This window comes from Neopelma chrysocephalum, unplaced genomic scaffold (assembly GCF_003984885.1).
Source record: "Neopelma chrysocephalum unplaced genomic scaffold, ASM398488v2 Primary Assembly neopelma1_97017, whole genome shotgun sequence".
In the NCBI taxonomy this organism is placed as follows: Eukaryota; Metazoa; Chordata; class Aves; order Passeriformes; family Pipridae; genus Neopelma; species Neopelma chrysocephalum.
Genome location: NW_020925659.1, coordinates 3,086,542 through 3,106,033, shown reverse-complemented (window position 1 = coordinate 3,106,033; position 19,492 = coordinate 3,086,542). Strand labels below are relative to the sequence as shown.

Genomic DNA, 19,492 nt, shown 5'->3' with positions numbered 1-19,492 from the left:
ACAGTGGTATTACACTTCAGCAATTCAATTTCAGATTATACATTAGCTTGTATTTAGGGCATGTAAATTGTTTCCACCTTCTGCTCATGACGATTAAATAAAGGTGAAGTCCTTGGATTGCTCACAGGCTTTTGTCATCTAACTACATTTGATTACCTGTGGAACAGCAGAGATGAAGACATCTTCCAGTGAGTGTTTCAGATCCATCAGTAATGCAGAGTCAAAGGATTTGTAGGATTATCCTGCTTTCCCATATCCACCTCCTCGGTGTTTACTATGATGAAGTTTGCTGCCTCCCTGTGATGCAGCTAACGTATCTTCCTTAGTTAAGTGGCCTTAGAAATCACAGGACAGAGCAGCTGTACTGGAGTCGTCACCCAGCCACAGAATCAACACTCGTTCTTGTGATGCACACTCAGCTATTTGCCCAGGGACATTGTACCTCTGGGGATTGGGAGGTTTTCTTCTCCTCTTCTATGCAGGTTACACAGGAGTTACGCCATCAGGCTACCACTACAGAACCACCTTTTTATTCCTAATTCAAGTACAGATCAGCCACCTTCAGAAGCACTACCTGATTTTCCAGTTTAAGTCACATCTTGGGGCAAAAATTCTCAAGGGCCAGGACATCCAGAGGTACTTACAGAATACTTACAAGTTGAATGAATTCAAATGGCTTTGCAGAACTTGTTAGTTATCTGAGAAGAAAACACAACTCACACCCTTACCTGTCCACCCTCTACACTCCCACATTTCTTTAACACCTTTGGTGCTCACAAATAACCCAGTTTTTCTCAAGGCATCTGCCTAGAGGCTTTCAAGTATTTTTTGTCATAAAAACTGTTTACTTGTGACTTAATTTTATCAGAAAGAACAGTTGTTTTGTAGTTACACTGGCAGACACAGCTGTAACGCTAACTGCAAGAAAATTTATTGCCTTGGAGATCTGATGACGTTGCGTGAAAAACTAACTGTACGCAGCAACACAGAAACTACTGTTCACTGAAGTACAAAATGTGCTAAAATCTGGAATCTAAAATGTATATACATACATCACGCTGCTTACATGCCAAGATGAAATGCCTTGAGCATCTTAGAAGAGTTCAGTATTTTCAAGCCCTCAATTTGATCCAAATCACGACGTTAGGTACCCAGGCACTATGGATCTATGACAGCTGCCATTAAGACTATTGTTTTGCCCCTTTTCATTGGAAAAATGGAGCCTTATAATGCCACTGAGAGCGAGCTCCAACAGGAGCTGTATGTTCCCAACACACTGCACTGTACTGACACAAGCCTTGCACAGGATGTTTGAATTTCACTTTCTAAAAAAATTTCAGGGGCAGCCTACACTGGCTTTATGAATATTTACATACCACATTCTAAAAGCTTTCAAGTTTTCTTCCCAAGAGACATGAAAGTCTGCTAAGCAGTTCAGCTGCACCTCCAGGTTTCAAATGCCACGGCAAATCACTATCTACAGAACATTTGTTAGCAGACCGAAACCTTAAATGCCAGAGAACATCCTTTCACCTTGCAGAACTGTTCCCATAAGTAAGGCACACCAGACAGAGACGATTCCCACATGCTTTAAATTTATTGTGCGAATGTTGTTCAGAGCATTTAATACCCTCTGTAGACACACATTAAAAAAAACAATACACTAACAGTGGCTAGACTGATGGATAACATGTTAAATCTATTCGGTGGTAACTTGTACGCATGCAGTGAGCTCTTGTGGTGTAAAAATCTTAGCCAGGAGGCCAGCCCAACTGGCGGCCACCCAGAACATGGAGGTGTACGTGATAGACAGACTGCCCACCCTCAGGCCCTTCATTCACAACCATCCGGAATCCATTGGTCAGGCCCAGGTTAGCAGCACACTTCTTGCCAACAATCATTAAATGCCCAAGGAGCTGGAAGAGAAAGAAAGAGAAACAAAAAAAAAAAAGGGAAAAAAAAACCAACAAGCAGAAAACACATAAAAAGGGGAAAAGGGCAGGGAGGGAAGGAATAAGAGCAGAGAATCAATAATTCTCAGAAATTCAGCCACTGCTCTTCAAACTGTTGTCTGACTGCAACTGACATTTTCCAAGAAAAACTATAAAGACTTACTATGCAAAATATAGGGGGGAAATAGAGCTACAAACTTTTTTCAAGCCAGCCTGTAACAGACTACAAAAGTGTCACAGAAGCCAAATTATGGCTAAAGCCCCCATTACTGCTTCAGACAACATATATAATTCTGGTGGAAAAGAAACTTTATCTTACCATGTAAAGCTTTGCAAAATCTTTAAGCTTGATGTTTATAGTTACAAATGACATATTCAGCACCTCTCAGCTAACTTTCCTTTTCTTCACCTCTGACCTGCTAAAAACCCCAAAGTACTACTGCCTGTAAACCATGAAAACAGACATCAAGAGTATAACATAATAAATACCAATTCATTTTGCATGGCAAATACACACACAGAAATCTTTTTTCTTTCTATGACTAATTTTACTGGAAAACTTTAACTCCATTATCATTCTAAGTTAGAGAACAATGATTATAGCATCAGAAAACTACTCTCTCTCTTTGATATGTCAAGAGGAAAAAGGGGAGAACCTACTACATTGTGAGGTAATTAGAGGCACGGCTTGGTGTAGAGAAAGCTTCTAGAGTACTTACAGATTCATCAGAATCTTCTGCTTCAGACAATCTGACAATTGGCTTCTTAGGAATCACTAGGAAATGTGTTGGAGCTTGAGGTGAAATATCATGGAATGCGAGGCACTGGAGGAACAGCAAACAATTAAAATATGATTTCTCTCAGAGAAAGGTAAGAGTTTCAGTAAACCAATATACCCTCCTAAATACACACATATGCAGATTATCAGATAACCCAAACACAAGCAGAAATGTTGATTTTTCTTGAGTGTTTTATTATTCTACATAGTCTAATTTCTAAACACAAAACACTACTTATTAAGACATGCTGGCATGGAAAAAAATTGCTATTCCATTTAAAAGCTATAGTCTTCTCAGCAAGGTTAAATGCAATCAGGTACATGATTTATTATATCAACATATGCATAACATCTAATAAAGCTGTTGGTGTGCCTACAGAAAGTACATTTACACTTATTTCAAATATTTATTAACACCATATTTAATAAAATGAATGGCAAACAGTTGTTAATCATCTTCCAGTTATGTCTGAATATTGCCTTGGTCCAAAGACAGCAAGGCAATTCCAAAGAACCTGAAGTTATGTGATTTGAGGCTATATTACACTTCTGTTCTCAACAGCACCAGTTATTTCAGAAAAAGATTTCAGAGTAATGCATTAAGAATGGCTCTATTTCAGACATTCCCACACTGAGGGGCAGGCATCACTTTTGAAATATGAACAACTATCTGCACTGAATGGTTGATTCTCAACTGAAGTTATGCAAATACCAAAATTACTACCAATCAGAAACTGAAAGCAGCACCTAACAATATCAAATAAATCTCAAATTAGGAATTTGCCAATAGGTAAGAGAAATAAAAGAGAAAGCAAAGAAAGATAAAAGGAAGCTATGTCTCTGTACAAACGGCCAACCACAGAACTGGGACTTGCTACTGCAACCAGGACAATCTGCAGAGGCACAAGCATGTGCTCTGCCATCATCTGTCCAAGGACACCTCTTACTTACCCTTCACATGTAACGCTGGTTATGTCACAGAGAGTTCACACTTAACAACACACAGACTCTTCAAAATATTTATTTCCTGGATACTTTCATCTCTATTTAAGAAGATACTACCCACTTTTGAATCTCTGACGAACCGCTCATGTCTCCCAAACAGAGAAGGACAGTAAGCAAATAATCGATGAACAAAACTAATTTGCACACAATTAAGCAAATCTTACTTTGAGTTGATCACTTTGTAAGCAGTATTTCTACTATACATGGCCCATGCAGAGGCAGAATGCAAATGGTCAAACTGTGTCAAAGAATTTAAAGAACAGAAGACCGGTCGTAAATAATTTTCTTTGGGACAAAAAACAGAAGTAGTATTGAGCAAAAAGCACAATCACAGGAAGTCCATGAGTGCATGGTAAACCAATCTTCAGTTCAGCAAGTTTAGATTCGACTGGAACAACAGTGATAAAGCATAATTTCACAGAGACTTTGTACTTTTTGGTATGCCCTTTTCTCTGCATGTCAATTAATGATTAAAAGACTTCTTTACCCTTCTCCTTTTAACATTTCCAGCCATATTTAAAAAGACCTTGATGGAGTCTACACAATTAATTAAAAGATCCCCCATTAGTCAACTGAACTCCAAAAGAAATTCTACATTTCTGTTCAGGTTAAGGTAAAAATCAACCAAGGCGCTGAAGGTAATTACTCTTCCAAAAAATATTCTGGACTAATGGCTGTCAAGAGTGAGCTATATGCTCTAAGTCAATCAAAGAGTGCTCTGGTTATTCTGCAGTAGCCACTGCAGCTGAAGAAAAACCTCTCGCAGCTTTGACCCGGGTAAAGAAAGAGTGCACACCCTCACATAAACACAGAGCAGCAACGTAAGCGTGATTTTCAGAAGGCAGTGAAGATTTCCAATATTCTTGAGAGAAGAGGGCAACTGCAACGTTTCTGTATCGACTCTCTCAAGCATATGGATCCGACATCCTTAGCGAGTCTGCATTCCACACTGAAAATAACCCTTCACTTCAAAAGCAAAAGCAAAAGACCCTGTTAATGATGCCTCCTGCATTTCAATGTGAAGGGGGGGGAAAGGGGGCATTGAATATTGAATACTAGTTAGTTTACAGCCTGGAGATAATGATTGCATTAATTATTTCATTTAGCCTCTAGCACGCTGTGATGCACCAGCATCGCTGAAGGCTACCAGTCCCACCTCACCGCTGGAACCGATTTTTGCTGCCCGCAGGATGACCAACGCTATTTAATAAGAGCTTGAAAAAGCTCCAATTCTCTTTAAATTTTCCCCCTAACAATGCCTCCCGGAGGTTCGCAGCCAAGGCCTGGCGGGTGGAGCTGCACAACCTCTGTGAGGCTACGAGGGACAGGGAAAAGCCCCCAGTTACGGCGCACACTGATCGGAGCCTGCACGGAGACTGCCTACGGGTGGTTCAGGTTTCGCGGCTACGGTCCCACGCCAGCTGTGAGAACCCTGATCCCCTGGCCGGGAGCCCGACGGAGCTGCAGGGACGGTGAAGGAGCGCCCCGCCCGCCCCGCCGCGCTCCCGAGCGCCTCCACGGCACCCCAGGGCCCCCTCCAGAAGGGGGGCGGCGGAGGGGGGGGTGGGGGCCGCGCACCTGCTCGTCCTCGTAGATGATGTTGGCGGGGATCTCCTTGCGGATGATCTTCCCGAAGATGGTGTCCCCGCCGGGCCGCGCCGCCTGCGCTTTGCTGATCTCGTCCGCCATGGCGGCCGCTCGCGCGCGGCTCCCGCCGGCCCTCACCGCGCCCGCCCCCGCCCCTGCAGCCACGCCCCCGCCCCGCTCATTGGGCCGCCGGAGCGCCGCCGGCCGCGCCCGCCCCGCCGATTGGTGGCTTCGCCTGTCTTTCTTCCCGCGCGTCACCGCCCACCGCGCTGGCGCGCCCGCCCTCCCGCTGACCCGCGGGGCGCGGAGGGATCCGCGGGCGCGGTTGTCGGCGGCTGCCGCGGAGGGATCAGCGCTGTGAAGTGCGATGCGTCTGTGGAGTTAGTGCGCTCGCAGGAGAGGCTGCTGCAGCGAGAAATACTGCTTGTCAAATCCAACCAGAGTGTCTGTGTGACTTCTTGGGACTTGCCGTTTCAGACTGTTCTGGGCAGGGCTGCCGCTAGGCTTTTCCGTGCAAGTTGGCGGGTTTCGGGTGCTGCTGGGATGGCTCCCGTAGAGGAGCAGTTTAATGTGCCAGCCCTCCTGCACACGAGTAATTTCCTAACCATGAAACAGGCTAATCGATGTTACTAGTAAGTTACAGAGGACAACACAATGTTGCACAGCCATACATCTGGTCGTAAATGCTTTTTTTTATAGATATGACAGCAGTCATGAAATAGGAGAAATGAAAGAGCAGTAAAAAAAAAAGTAACAACAAAGTTTCCTTTTCACGTGGTTTAACGAGGCCAAGTTCACTGTGCTGCTTCACGGCTTCAAATTGCAAGATCGCAAATTTAAACTAGATATTAGGAAGAAATTCTTTACTGTGAGAGTGGTGAGGCATCAGAACAGGTTACCCAGAGAAATTGTGGATGCCCCATCCCTGTAAGTGTTCAGGGCCAGGTTGGAGAGGGCTCTGAGCAAACTGGTTTAATGAAAAGTGTCCCTCCTCATGGCAGGGGGGTTGGAACTAGATGATCTTTAAGTTCCCTTCCAATCCAGACCTTTCCATGGTTCTATGATATTCTGAACTTCACAGATAAAATAGATTGATTCCCCTCAAGCTTTGTCTAGGAAGGTTTTAATATAGACATTTACATGTAGTTGCCTCTTGACACAAATCTCACAGGAAAGAATTCTGGAGGGAGGTAGGGGATAAATACTGCTAAGTGGATTAAACCTAATATGGTTCCACATTCGATTACCTGAACTTGTTACAAGAAGAGCGGAATTTGTCGTATATTTCTGGTAATAACTCTGAAATAGTCTGAGATACCCTAAACAAAGCTCTGGTAAAGCTCATTAAACACTGGGATGATACTCTGTTCCTCAGTTGGTAGTTCTGGATTAGCTTATTTTGACATGTGTATGCCCTACAGATGGTATTGGAGCTTTATGACAACTAAAACAAGGATGGAATTGGTGCTTCTGGGACAAATTGCTTTGATTTATATTGTTGCCTAACCGTGGTTATTCAGTAAATATATGATTAATTTTCTTCCTTTATTTTCTCAGGAATTAAACATATTTTGTGAAAGAATAGAAGATCTGATATTACTAGCTAGACAGATTAAAGAGTTTAACATATAAATACTTGTTCAAGATCCATTTGCACATGCTAGTGTACTTTAAGTAGTTCCAAGAGCTGCGGTGGAATCAGTCTAGAAAGCATATTTTTGTGCTACGAGAAGACACAAAGAGACAATTTTAGAAGTTTGTTTGAAAAAGCAAAAAGCATTTATTTCATATAGTTGACTTCAACATATATTTTTGTCTCACCATGTAAATTTTATACTATATGGAATAAAACAAGGTCTTTTTCAAAGAGTTTCATTCATTCATTCACAATAATTATTCCTGAAAATAAATCTATGAATAAACATCATTTCTCCTGCTAACAGAATGAGTTTCTTTATGGGGCACATAGTCCAAGATAAGTATTTAATAAGTGCTTATGATTAAGTATTAATAATTAATAAATAACTAATAAAGATGTGAAAATTACTGAGTAATAGTTTAGTGTTTCGCTTTTTCAATTATCTTTCAATGTAATTGCAATTAAACAATTAAATAGACTACGTATTGAAGCCAGAGATCTAGTGAGCAGTAAAGCTGATTACACAGAAAATTTCTATGCTGCCTTTAGCTAATGCTGGGTGATGTGGGACGAGGCCATGGTATGACTGGGCCAAGGCTGGGTTGGTCCCTCAGGCAGGGCAGGGCTGTGGGGAGCTTGATGTGAGCAGCCGAGAAACTGACCTGACTAGAAAGAGAAAATGACTGAACAAAAGAAAATGCCTGCTGGAAAACACCAGCAGAGGAAAAAGCCTGCCAAGCTTGGGAGCTGTGATCCTGGGAACAAAAAGTGTCCTTGGAAAGTGCAGCTGGCTCCTTCTAAGTACAGCTGGGTACCTAGGAACCGGAGACGTCCTGAGATACCAGGGATAAGCGCAGAGACAAGGAGCTGTAGCCACACTTTTCCTTCTGTAAAGGTGAAAAAAATACTCTGGGAAAGGAGAAGGCACCCCACAAGGATGATAGATTCCAACCCTTAGCCCTGCACAGGAGCCTCCCCGGGAGTCACATAAGGTGGTGTCCCGGGGTGCATCAGGAAGGGCATCGCCAGCAGGCCACAGGAGGCGACCCTGCCCTTCTACTCAGTCCCGGTGGGGCCACATCTGGAGTGCTGTGTCCAGTTCTGGGCTCCTTGGGACAAGAGGGACATGGAGCTCCCGGGGCGAGTCCAGCGGAGGGCAAGGAGGAAGGGTGGGGGACTGGAGCATCCCTCTTACGAGGAAAGGCTGAGGGAGTTGGGCCTGTTCAGCCTTGAGAAGAGGCAACTGAGGGGGGACCTCATCAATGTGCATAAACACCTAAAGCAGGGGTTAGGCTCTTCTTAGTGGTGTCAAGGAACAGGACAAGTGGCAACGGGCAGAAACTGATGCACGGCGAGCTCGACCTGAAGACAAGGAAGAACATCTTCACTGTGCGTGTGACCGAGCACTGGAACAGGCGGCCCACAGAGGGCGTGGAGTCTCCCTCACCGGAGACATCCAAGAACCGCACGGGCGGCGGCACCGGCAGCAGCCGGCGCGGCACCTCCGGGATCGCCCCTCCCTCATCGTCCTTCTCCTCCCGGATCGTCACTTCCCCGCTCCGTCACTTCCCGGCTTCGTCACTTCCCCGCTCCCTTCCCGGGCCGGGTCCGGCCCGTCCCCCCGGACGGCGGCCGCCATGGGGAGCCGCGGGCAGGCGAGTCACACACACCTCATGTACTCACGGGAGTTCTCCGGGCGGGGTTGGAGCTCTGTGGCGTTTGTAGGAGTCAAAAGAGATAAGACTGTCAGGACAAGGAGGACGCGAAGCTAGGGAAAGGAAGGGAGGGGTTTTCACGCAAAGGCCGCTGTGGGAAATGGAAGCGAGGCGGGATAAGCGGAGGTTAAAATGCATGGAAAGCGCGACTCGTGAGGGTAAGGTGAAGAAAAGCAAAGAGTGAAGAAATATTTAAACTTTCCGTATGTGCGGTGTAGAGTACTGTCAGGCTCGAGAACACCTTTTTCAGCGGCGTTTCGAAGCCTGGTTTGGGAGCGCTGATGCACTGAGGTGTTGGGGGAGTTCTGTGTTTAAGTGGGGGGCCGGTGAGGTCAGAGGATTCTGCATTAATGTGTCTTGATCAAGGTCATCCAGTGCAATTGCTGTGTGGCTGGGGTGGTGAAAACTGCCCAGGAGGGGTTTGCAGAAACAGAGTAAGAATATGCCGAGTTGGAAGGGACCCACAAGGATGATCGAGTGCAGCTCTTAGTCCTGCATAGGAGCCTCCACAAGAGTCACGCCATGTGCCTGAGAGTATCGTCCAAATGCCTCTTGAACTCTGTCAGGCTTGGTGCTGTGACCACTGCCCTGGGGAGCCTGTTCAGTGCCCAACCACCCTCTGGGGGAAGAACCTTTTTCTAATATCCAACCTAAACCTGCTCTGACACCCCATTCCCTGGGTACATGTCACTGGTCACCACAGAGAAGAGATGCCCATCCTCTTCCCCTTGTGAGGAAGCTGTAAACTGCTATGAGGGTGGGAAGGTGCCTGAAAATTGCTCATCAGAGAGTTCGAAATAACCATAAAAGACTTCCAGGTTTCACCGTACGTGTCTTTGACACAAAACCACTGGTAATGTTTATTCAGTATTTACAAAGATGGTGAAAAGATTACAGGGTAGAAATATTTCAGAATGTCCTGAAGTAATTTAGTCAAATCTATTAAAATACATCTACAAAGGAAAAAAATTTATTTGCTGCGTTCTAATTCTGTGAGTTTACTTTCCACAGATTAGCCCCTCTAGGGAACGTTGCCATTAAAGGCAACATGGTTCTGTTCAGCTGCTAATTATTAAGCACCCCAGAAGCTGAAAAGGAGTTAGCAGCTCCCTGTTCTTTTTTATGTGTTTCTGCTGAGATTGATTTAACTGATTGTGAAGACTCATTCTAATTCTTGTGAAAGTGACAAAAGGTTTTTTACTTGAACATTCGTGAGACTCTTGTGCAATTGAGAATGCACTAATTTGCCCTCTTTCCAGAGAGATCTGTTATGCAGTTACATATACTTCTCAGCATGCTGAATCACATGTTACAGTAAAAGTTACGATGTGGTCTAATCCACGTGGTGAGGTGAGATTTGAAGTTGTCCTTTGATAGCACTAAAGTTGAGTAGGTTAAAGAAGCAGCACTGAACTAGAAAGTTGCATGTACTTACCGGTTTATGTCTTTTTCCTCTTCCTAAAAGCTATCTTTGTGTGTGTGCATGCTTCTGGATGAATTATCTCAAGGTGTGGCCACGTGAGAAGCTGAGTGAAGGAGGAGAATTTAGCTTGAAAATCTAAAAATATGTTGACATCAGTTGAAAACAGTAGCTTTCAGAGAAGATTACCATTTCTGATGTTGGCAGACTTAAAGCAGAGACAACACTTTTGTCAGGGCCCTGCCAGGATATTTTTATTTGCGTTTTACTTTTAGGGGACAGTCATGTTTGCATCTCCAGCTCATACAGAACATGCTGATAAAGAAGGTGGTTATTTCACAGTTACAGCCCTGCATTTCCTCCATATCCTTCTAAGAAATTTTTTGAATACTAATTTTGAGAAAACAATTTAATATTATTATGAAGTACCTGGATTGTGCCTTCTAGAGATGCCAAAACATGCTAGGAAGTACTAGAAGGAGCCTCAAAAGGTATCTTGCTGTCAAGACTAGGTGGGGATTTTTGGTGCTTGTCAGAGATTCTTTTCAGTCTCTGACAAACACCAAAAAAGTCTCATAAGGACTTGAGGATTTCTGTAATTCATTGTAGTCTGGGTGAGTGAACAGCCTAAACCACATGCCTGTGAGCTGTGTTTCTCATGGGTTTTCCTTTTCATACATATTGAGGTGTGTCCTCTCTACATTTAAGTCCTAATTTTTTGAGTGTTTGCTTTTACTGAAGTTTTTGTTTGCTGACCTGGCAGTTGTATTTAAGGGAAGGACTTTGCTTTTTGTTGGTTCTGCCACACCACCTGTAGAAAATTATGCCCAGGTATCGCACAGAGTCATGGAAAATAATTGTTGAATTAGTTAATACACATTTTCAGATCCTTTTGAAATTCACTTTTCTCAAATTGGTTTGTAAGTGTAAGAATACTATAGTTATCTCTGTTTCTGCCTTTTTCAATAATTGGAGAATATCCACTGAGGTACCCTTGATAGTACCTTCAAGTAACTTGTCATTTAGCGTTATTCCATTTCTGTTGGCTTTATTTGACACCCGCACAATAAATATGTTTGTGTCCGTGTATATTCAGGATTATATACCCATCATGCCAAATAATTACTTAGGAATGTAATGCTAGCATCTTAGATTAATTTGAAATGTCCAGAACTTGAAATGTCTAGGATTTTGATTTCTTCACATCTAGTTTGGCTGCAAGTTTTCTTTTTTATGAGGAATTGAAGTAAAATATCTTAGATATTGATTTGATTCTGTTGAATTCTGTATTAAATGGAAATAACATGAATTTTCGACCAAAACATTTTTAGTTGTAACATGTTAATTTTACCTGAGAATCCTGCTAGCAAACAAGTTAATTCTATTGTTGTTGTATTGGCAGGTTTTGAAGCTTTTTAAGTTGTTACACCGAACACGGCAAGAAGTTTTTAAAAATGATACCAGAGCCCTTGAAGGTGAGATGCTTGTTTGGTGTGTGCTTACTTGTATTTCTGTGGACCTTTCTTCTCCAAATACACAGAGAATTCCTAACATAATTTTTCCTTACATCATTCCTTTCCATATTTTTAAGTAATCATTGGGAGAACTTGCAATAAGTAACCAGAGATCCTTCAATTTGAAACAAAAAAATGGTTATTAGATTCAAGCACTCAAGCCATATTTTGTAAGGGAAATATCTCTTTTTTTGAACCCTGCTAATCTTCCTGGGAGATTTTTTTTTCTTTTATTTTTAAACTTCCTCTCTTCAGTCCAGCCAAAGCATGTTTAACTGTACTGAACATTTGAATTAGTTGTCTGTGTATGGTTTCTCCTCAAGGGATAAGTCCTGTTTTTTTTGGTAAACAAGCTTCCCTATATAGTTCAGAATGCTAGATAGGGAATCTTATTTTATTCCTGTACCAATTGACTTAAAATATGACATCACATGAATTGCAAGGAAATCTTAATTGAAATACTTCAAGCGGATTGTCACAGGAAGGTGGAATAAAGGAATTAAGATTGTGAGCTTTGAGGCAATGAAAAGCATGGGATACGATTTTTGTTCACTCTTTAGGTTTTTTGTTTATTTTATTTAGCTGCAAGACAAAAGATAAATGAAGAATTCAGAAATAACAAAGACGAGACATCTGAGGAGAAGATAAATGAGGTACTTGTTTTCTTTTTTTTTTTTCCAGTTTGCAGAAGAATACTTATAAATGACCTTTTTATTTAAAGAATCTTTAAGTCAGTGGAGGTACATTGAGACATCATGAGAGCCAGCTTAGTTTGAAAAAGCTGCTACATGGATCTCTGTTTATAAATATATAAATACCTCCAATGGTATTAATGAGAATTTTTGCACATACAAAAATACATAAGTAGAAAGTGTCTTCTGACAGTTCAACATGATTATTATGGGGAAAATGCTTGCAATTGCTATTTTCATGTAAATACTTTATACTTTGCTCGTAACATTTCTGAGCTGTGGTCACTTGAGTTTACCTGGCCATTGTGTAGACAAGCACAGAAGGATACAGAGAAATTAAATCTGCTCAGTTACTGGCAGATCACAAATGAGTCAGCATCTTTTGTGGGAGGCAAAAAACAGCAAAATTATTATGACTGACTGTAGTATAGAGGTATTAATTATACTACAGGGATTTTTTGCTTCTTCATTCCCCATGGTGCATTAAAAGTAGAACATTCTGTTAACTCACTAAGTTAGTTACCTTTGCTCACCTTTACACTTTTTACTGAGTCATTTCTCTAAAACTTACTGAGGCCTGATATGAAACTTCTGTATTTTAGGTGATTTTAGTTCTTAACATCTATACAGAGTGAATAACTTAGTCCTTGTCATTCAGCCTTTTAACAGATTGTATTTACATTGTCACTGGGCGCTGGTTGGACAAAAGTGCCTCCATTCATCCCTTGCAGAAATAAATGTAAACCTTTTCCTCATACCAACCACTGGACAGTAACATAAATAGTCCTGACCATTTAGTTAGGACTTTCTGCATTTCTGCTCGTTGTCAGCTTCCAGTAGTAATACCCTGTGTTTGTGTTCCCAGTATCTGATCAGCTCAGCTATGTGGTTTGGGGGGTTTTTTTAGTAGATGCTCAGGAAAAATACTTGCTGTAATTTTTAAATCTGTATTTTTTAGGATTGGTAACCTGCAAAATACACGTGTAACTTTTTCATGTGGGTTAGTTGATACTTGATTAAATGTGTCAGTGAAAGAAATGCCAGACTTTCATCCCAACTACGCACTCGTAGAACATCACCGAAGCTGTCAGATTTGTTATAAATACATACATATATATATATATATTTTTATACACACACTGAATAGACAGTTGCAGAAGAACTGAATCAAATGATATACAGGATACCTGCTCCAAACCCTTAAAAGGGAAAGGCATGAGAAGAAATGCAGTGTAGATGTCAAGTCTTGAGCTCTAACCTTTGCAGGGATCCTCTTCTGTTGGTTCACACTACTTTCTAGTATAAACATGTCTCCTGAAGTGTCTCACTTGTGCACTTTCATTTGTTTCTGACACAAGTATCATGCAAACGTTAGGTTCTCTTAATGGTACAGCAAAACAACCAACAAGGGTGCTTCAGCTTATCGTCTTAATGAGGGAAGGAATTCCAGGCCTTTTGCCAAATACTAATGCCTCTGCTAATCTTAGGTAGTGCCTTGTTCTTGTACTGCTTTTCTGTGAAACCTCAGTATTCTTAATTCTTGTCATGTTTTTCCCTCGTTTTTTTCTCCTTATTTGAAGAGCAGTAGTGTTAAAAGAATGAGATTGCTGTTTCACTAGGGCAAATATTATTCAGGCATTCAAAGTGTCTTTGATCATTGGAAGCTAGTTAATTGTTTCTGTAATTGCATTTTACCTTATTTGTTTGCAGCATTATTGTATATTCTGCTGTATGTTACTGAGCTGAAGTTTCTTCTCTCATCTGTGTATCAGAGTAGTTTATATATCAATCTGTAAATTATTCCAGGATCCCCAAGGCAAAAGCTGCATATAGATAGCTAACTGAATAATAGAACTGACTGGCTTTATTATTTGAATAGTCGTGTAGTATGGAAAATATCTTCAGGAATAATCACATATAATGTAAATTACTCTGTTGTGTTTTCTGTGCCTTTTTGTTCCTTTTTCTAGTTTCTGAAAATAGCTTCAGATGTTGAAGTGATTCTCAGAACTTCCGTTATTCAGGCAGTTCATACAGATTCTGACAAAATAGGTGAGTAGGTCTGCATGCTAAAAAGATGTTTAAGAATGTTATAGTTGTGTAAATAAATACAGAATGTGAAAATAAGTAAAGGGATAATGAGACAAATTGTATTATTCTTTGCCCAAACACTTAATGTGAGCTGTTGATTAATGTCACCACCTAGGACAGGTGGAGGCTTCAAAGGTACAAAGTTTCTTACACAAATACTTTGAAATACGGAGGCTGGTGGAAAAGAGGCGGTGACTACTTTTAATGCCCCTGATGAGAGGAAGAAGTTATGACTATTTAACCAGCTATAACTCTTAGGAGGGACAGCAATTGGGTAGCAGGTCAGCATGCAAGTACAGGTTAGTCAGTGTGTGTGTGTAAATGTAGTAGCCACAGTATCTGTGTGTAGGTGCTTGCTCTGCCAAGTGGGTGGAAGCTGCCTGAGGAGAATTAGCAAGTGCAGTGTGTACACTGTTCATAGAACAGCTTTTTGAGGATTTGAGTGTTCTTTCCCAAAACCTTTTTCCAACAATTTCAGATTCAGGTTGTGCTGTGGAAGATCCGTGACGCAATGATGGCCTTGATGCAAAGTCGATCCAGTTCTGAAATTTTGATTCCTGGTTTGGTAGTTCTTCTATTTTACAGTCAAACACTAGAGAAAGCACACAACTGTGTGGTAGGGAATAGGGAAAATCTTCACCTGAGTACATTGTTTTCTTTCACTTGTGTCTAGTGTTTTCTGTAAAGTTTTTTAGCAGTTGTGAGGTCTAGGTTTGGTAAAGCATTTAACTTTAAAATGGCAATTGTGATGAAGCCCAAAGATGTCTAAACCAGTGTCAAGTCTTCTACAGAAGAAAAAAAGCTGAAGACTTGTCTTAGAACAAAAAAAAACAAGGGGGAACATCTTCCCTAGTGCAATTAAATTATTGTGCTGTCACAGAATCAGTTCACAGGGCACTGTTATCCTCTAAAAAGAATTTGAGGCACAGTGGTGTACAGTCATGTTGAGATTCATTAGTAAATCTTTGAGAAAAAAATAGACTGAGGTTTTCTTACTAAAGAGAAGGCAATTTCAATTAGGAGCTTCTTAGTTATATTAGACAAATTTTCTGGTTTTTTTAAATGTTTAGTTACATTACTTGGTAGTATACAAATGTCTCAGTCCTTTCATTTTGCTTTAATTTCTGATTAAGCTGACAGGAGTAGAGCTTACATTTTATATCAGACATGCAGTATGTGCTGATTTTGATTTGGTGTGTTGGCAATGTATGTTCAAAACTTAGCTTTGAAAAGGAAGGTTAAAAATTCTCCTTTCAATTTTTATTTGTTTGTACTTTTACTTTTCAATACTTTATATCCAGTTCTGGGTCTTTTTTAGTATTTGTTCTAGGCATGTAGATCAACATGTTTTGTCATACCTGTACTCCCATTGATTTTATCTAAGAGAAATGTAATGGAAATTTTACTTAAAGCTCTTAGAAACTTATTAAATGCATCAGTATCAGTACTTAGATGCAAAAAGAGCATACCCTCAAGAAAATCAGGGGTTTTTTTCATAAGGTAAGGGATATCAGTGCACTTTGGACAGCATGTTACTCATTGCACACACAAACACACAGTTTTGCAGGTTTACTGCATCTCTTGCAGCCGCCTGGCGTAGTCAAAGTACAGTGATTTCAGGTGTTTGTGATTTAGTTTTTGCTGCTGGAGCAAATCTGACATGACACAGCTCCTTCACTTCATGAAAAAAAGACAAGCTGATTCTGACAAGTTAGACAGCAAGAACTAAGGTGTCAGGAAGGGGTTAAAATGGTGTATAATTAGGCAAACCCTAACACAGTGCACTTCTGTGACAGTGTAGTCAGTTCTGTGACAATATAGTGGCAATAACTTTCACTAAATGCTTTCTTTCCTCTTGGCCTTTAAAACAGGTGTGACAGGATAAATAGTACAGATCAGATTCCAGGACTTGGGGGAGCAGGCTAAGTCAAATTCAGTATTAATTTTTGAAACTATTGAAGTAAACATGACTCAGGCTTGATAAAATTGCCATTCACTTTCCTGCTAAGAGTTACTGCAAGGCTTTGCCTTTTTTTATGGCTCCTTGGTGCTGTTAAAGTTTTCAGTGCTCTTAAAAGGAAAAATGGGAAGGCATTATTGTGACCAAGTGAAGGTAAAAATCTTAGCATTAGTTTTTCTTAGGTAGAAGTCATGATGCTGCTTGTACACTTAACAGAAGTTCAAATCCTCATTCAGATCCTCACCATAAACCCAAAGTTCAGATACTCGTGATCCTCATGAGATCCTAGGGGTTTTTTTGTGTAAAAACAACTTTGGAATAGTATTTTCCGTAACATTATAGTCTTACTGGGGTTTTTTCTATTACAGTGCTTATACCCAGGAAAGATCTTCTACAAGACAACACTCCTTACTTAGATAAACCAACAAAAAAGCAAGAATCCTGAGGAAAATATGTCCCTCTCACCAGAAAGTTAATATCCTGTCATGACATCTCTGAAAACCAACCAACAGTGTATCCTTGTTTTAAAGCCAAATTTTGAAAACAGTTAAATATTGTTACCAGGAAAACAGAGACTGAAGTCAACTCACCGTTTTTATTGAGTGCTGTGATATCATCATGCACTTCTTCTGTGGAAGATACTGATATTTCTACAGAACTTAAAAGTACACTGCTAAATTGTGTTACTTCAGCCAGGAAGGTTTCTGATTATGACAGCTATCAGACAGAGATTGTTTCCTAGCAATCCACAGTTTGTCAAAGCTAAATAAAAATTAAATGCTGTTTTTAATCCTGATAGTATTTATTTGTAAGTTTCTTGTTAATCGTAGGCTGCTATGAAGTAATGAAAAAACATCTTGTGGCGCTTGCCATAAAATTTATGCTTTGCACCAAAAGCATGATTTCTGAAGTGGTCATTAATTGTACACTAATATACTGAGATTCTTGAGAGAGTTCTTAAGGGTTATCTGAATAAATTATTTTTATTTTACAGATGGGAGAGCATGTGTAATGTTTTTCTTCTCCCATGCACCTTGGCAGGAGCAGGAATGTTAGGGTTTGAGTTCTCAGATGACAGCACAACAAGAGAAGTGAGCCACAATCTGGATGTTGGCTTAGATCATATGGTTTATGAATTTATGGTTTGTATTTGAACTTGTGATTACTGAGTGACTTACTGAGGCATTTTCTAAAAAAGGAGCCTTGCTGGTTACTTGCAAGTGATCTAACTTTCCTAGAGTGCATGTATGAGGAGTTTAATTAGTAAGCCCTAATCACTTCCATTTTTTCTTAGAGTCTTACTTGCTTCTTTTGGAATTCATCACAATGAGCTGTTTACTTCCATTTTAATCGGCACCAGCTACAACTGCATAGAATCTTGCCTGTGTGAAGCCAGTAACAGGCACCATACTAGGATCTAAATGCCTCACACAGGAGTGAGGTAGTCCAGTAATACCTCCCAACTCTCTTCCAAGTCCCAGTGATCCTGTTTATTTTTAATAAGCCTCAAAGATGTCAAAATTGCATATCTGTGTGGGTCCTGATGTGGCTTCACTGACTGAGTAAACCAGGAAACTAGTGCCTTCATCCAGTCCCTTTTCCTCACACAGCCTGCTGGTGTTGTAAGTATTCCTTTCTTTGAAACTGTTGCTTTTGGCTACCGTGGGCAGGGCAGCCAGCAGTGAACACAGCCGCCAGTAACCCTCTTGCAATTGCACTGATGCTCCCTGCGCTGTAGCTAGGAGGCAGTAGGCAAATGATGGGGGATAGAGTGAAATGACTGCAGTTCCTGCTATTTCTTGTGTTCTGGTGGCTCCACTACAGTGTCTCAGTCTGTAGGGCATGTCCTGTTCAAGGCCCCTGGTGTTGTTTACTTCCCTAAGGACAAGGTATTTTCAGGTTTCCCATCCCTCTGCAGCCTGATTACATCGACTTTTTTTGTCCCCATAGGGAGCTTAAGAGAGGGGCATGCAAGAGAGATAAAACAGAAGGTAGTTGCAACTGTAAAGAGAAAACAGAGCATTGCCTCAAGCAAAAGTGACTAACTTGTAAGCAGAAATAATTAAACAGGAGTCTGGCAAGACTGGCAAATTATATAACCATTGAGGTGTACATCCCATGGCATGTTGGAATTGGGAGGAATTCACCTCTTGTAAGACCCACTGCTTTAGGCTGTAGGCGTAGCCTCAGTGATTTTCTCCTTCAGATAGATTTCATAGAACTGAGGCCTGGTAGGTCTTCACTCTTTCAGTGCTGCTGAAAAGCAATGTTGCCCGTTACCATTAAAAATATGCACTGGAAGACTTCAGTGATGTTACAGTAGGTGGTGGTCTTCTATATGCTGTTTGAGGAAACCACAAGTGGAGAAACTTTTCACCTGTAGTATTGTGCTGTCGTGTGTTCCAGGGTTTTATTTTTACTCAGAACACATTAGTAGAAGTGTAGCACGGTGTGGTGAAAATCCCTCGCTCAGCACCCTTTGCGGCGAGTGAATCCACGGGAGACAGACTTTGTCCGGGCAGAACTCTCCTGCAACTTTGTTAATCCATTTATGTACACAATAAAAGTCCGAGCCATCGAGCCAGGCCAGGTGTTACTTATCTGCACACATACCACACAGACACTCCCGTGGCCGCTTTCAACCACGAAGAACAATCATGCTTCAAGCAGCTTTCCAGCTTGACCTTGTGATTCTTTTTTACACACACGCTAATCTTAGCTCTGGCTCGCTCAGGACCACAATATTTTTGCTTTAATATTTTCTTCTTCTTTTTCTATCATCCAGGTGGCTGGTGTTGTCTTGTTTAGCTGCTCCTACAGCGCAGAAGTGTCAACTGACAGGATCAGGCTTGGGATTCAACAGGCTCTCGTGTGCTTCATCTTGCCCACATCTTGAATACTCACCGTAAAAACACAGAATAAGTCACCTGAACAGCATACACGACTGGTGAAAATATAGTGCATGGTAACAAAAATAGTTGGTAGAATTTCATGGCCTTCGGAACAATTCTTACGCTCTCTGCAGTATGTTTAGGGTCTGTACGTTAACATTCCATGTTCCTGCTGTCTTTGTGCATTCCTGGGCAGCAAAGACAAACTGAATGTTGCAGTTCTGAGATGAAGAAAACCAACGTGATGG

At 41.2% G+C, this 19,492-nt stretch overlaps 2 protein-coding genes across 4 annotated transcripts; one reads left to right on the top strand and one right to left on the bottom strand.

The window, feature by feature from the left end:
• Nucleotides 1–1,576: 1,576 nt before the first annotated feature.
• On the bottom strand, nt 1,577–5,487 carry HINT1 (histidine triad nucleotide binding protein 1). The gene is made up of 3 exons (XM_027670996.1): nt 5,314–5,487; nt 2,672–2,776; nt 1,577–1,916 (listed from the first exon to the last, which is right to left on the bottom strand). Exons 1-3 carry the CDS (start codon nt 5,422–5,424, stop codon nt 1,752–1,754), a joined length of 381 nt encoding a protein of 126 aa, XP_027526797.1. The 5' UTR covers nt 5,425–5,487; the 3' UTR covers nt 1,577–1,751.
• Nucleotides 5,488–8,499: 3,012 nt separating this feature from the next.
• On the top strand, nt 8,500–17,348 carry LYRM7 (LYR motif containing 7). Of its 3 annotated transcripts, XM_027670998.1 has the most exons (6): nt 8,623–8,834; nt 10,833–10,927; nt 11,499–11,571; nt 12,193–12,263; nt 14,273–14,354; nt 16,722–17,348. In XM_027670998.1, exons 1-6 carry the CDS (start codon nt 8,777–8,779, stop codon nt 16,796–16,798), a joined length of 456 nt encoding a protein of 151 aa, XP_027526799.1. In that variant the 5' UTR covers nt 8,623–8,776; the 3' UTR covers nt 16,799–17,348. The 3 variants fall into 3 exon arrangements, with proteins under 3 accessions (XP_027526801.1, XP_027526799.1, XP_027526800.1); XM_027671000.1 differs by lacking the exons at nt 8,623–8,834; nt 10,833–10,927 and adding an exon at nt 8,500–8,616; XM_027670999.1 differs by lacking the exons at nt 8,623–8,834; nt 10,833–10,927 and adding an exon at nt 10,394–10,423.
• The last annotated feature ends 2,144 nt before the right edge of the window (nt 17,349–19,492 follow it).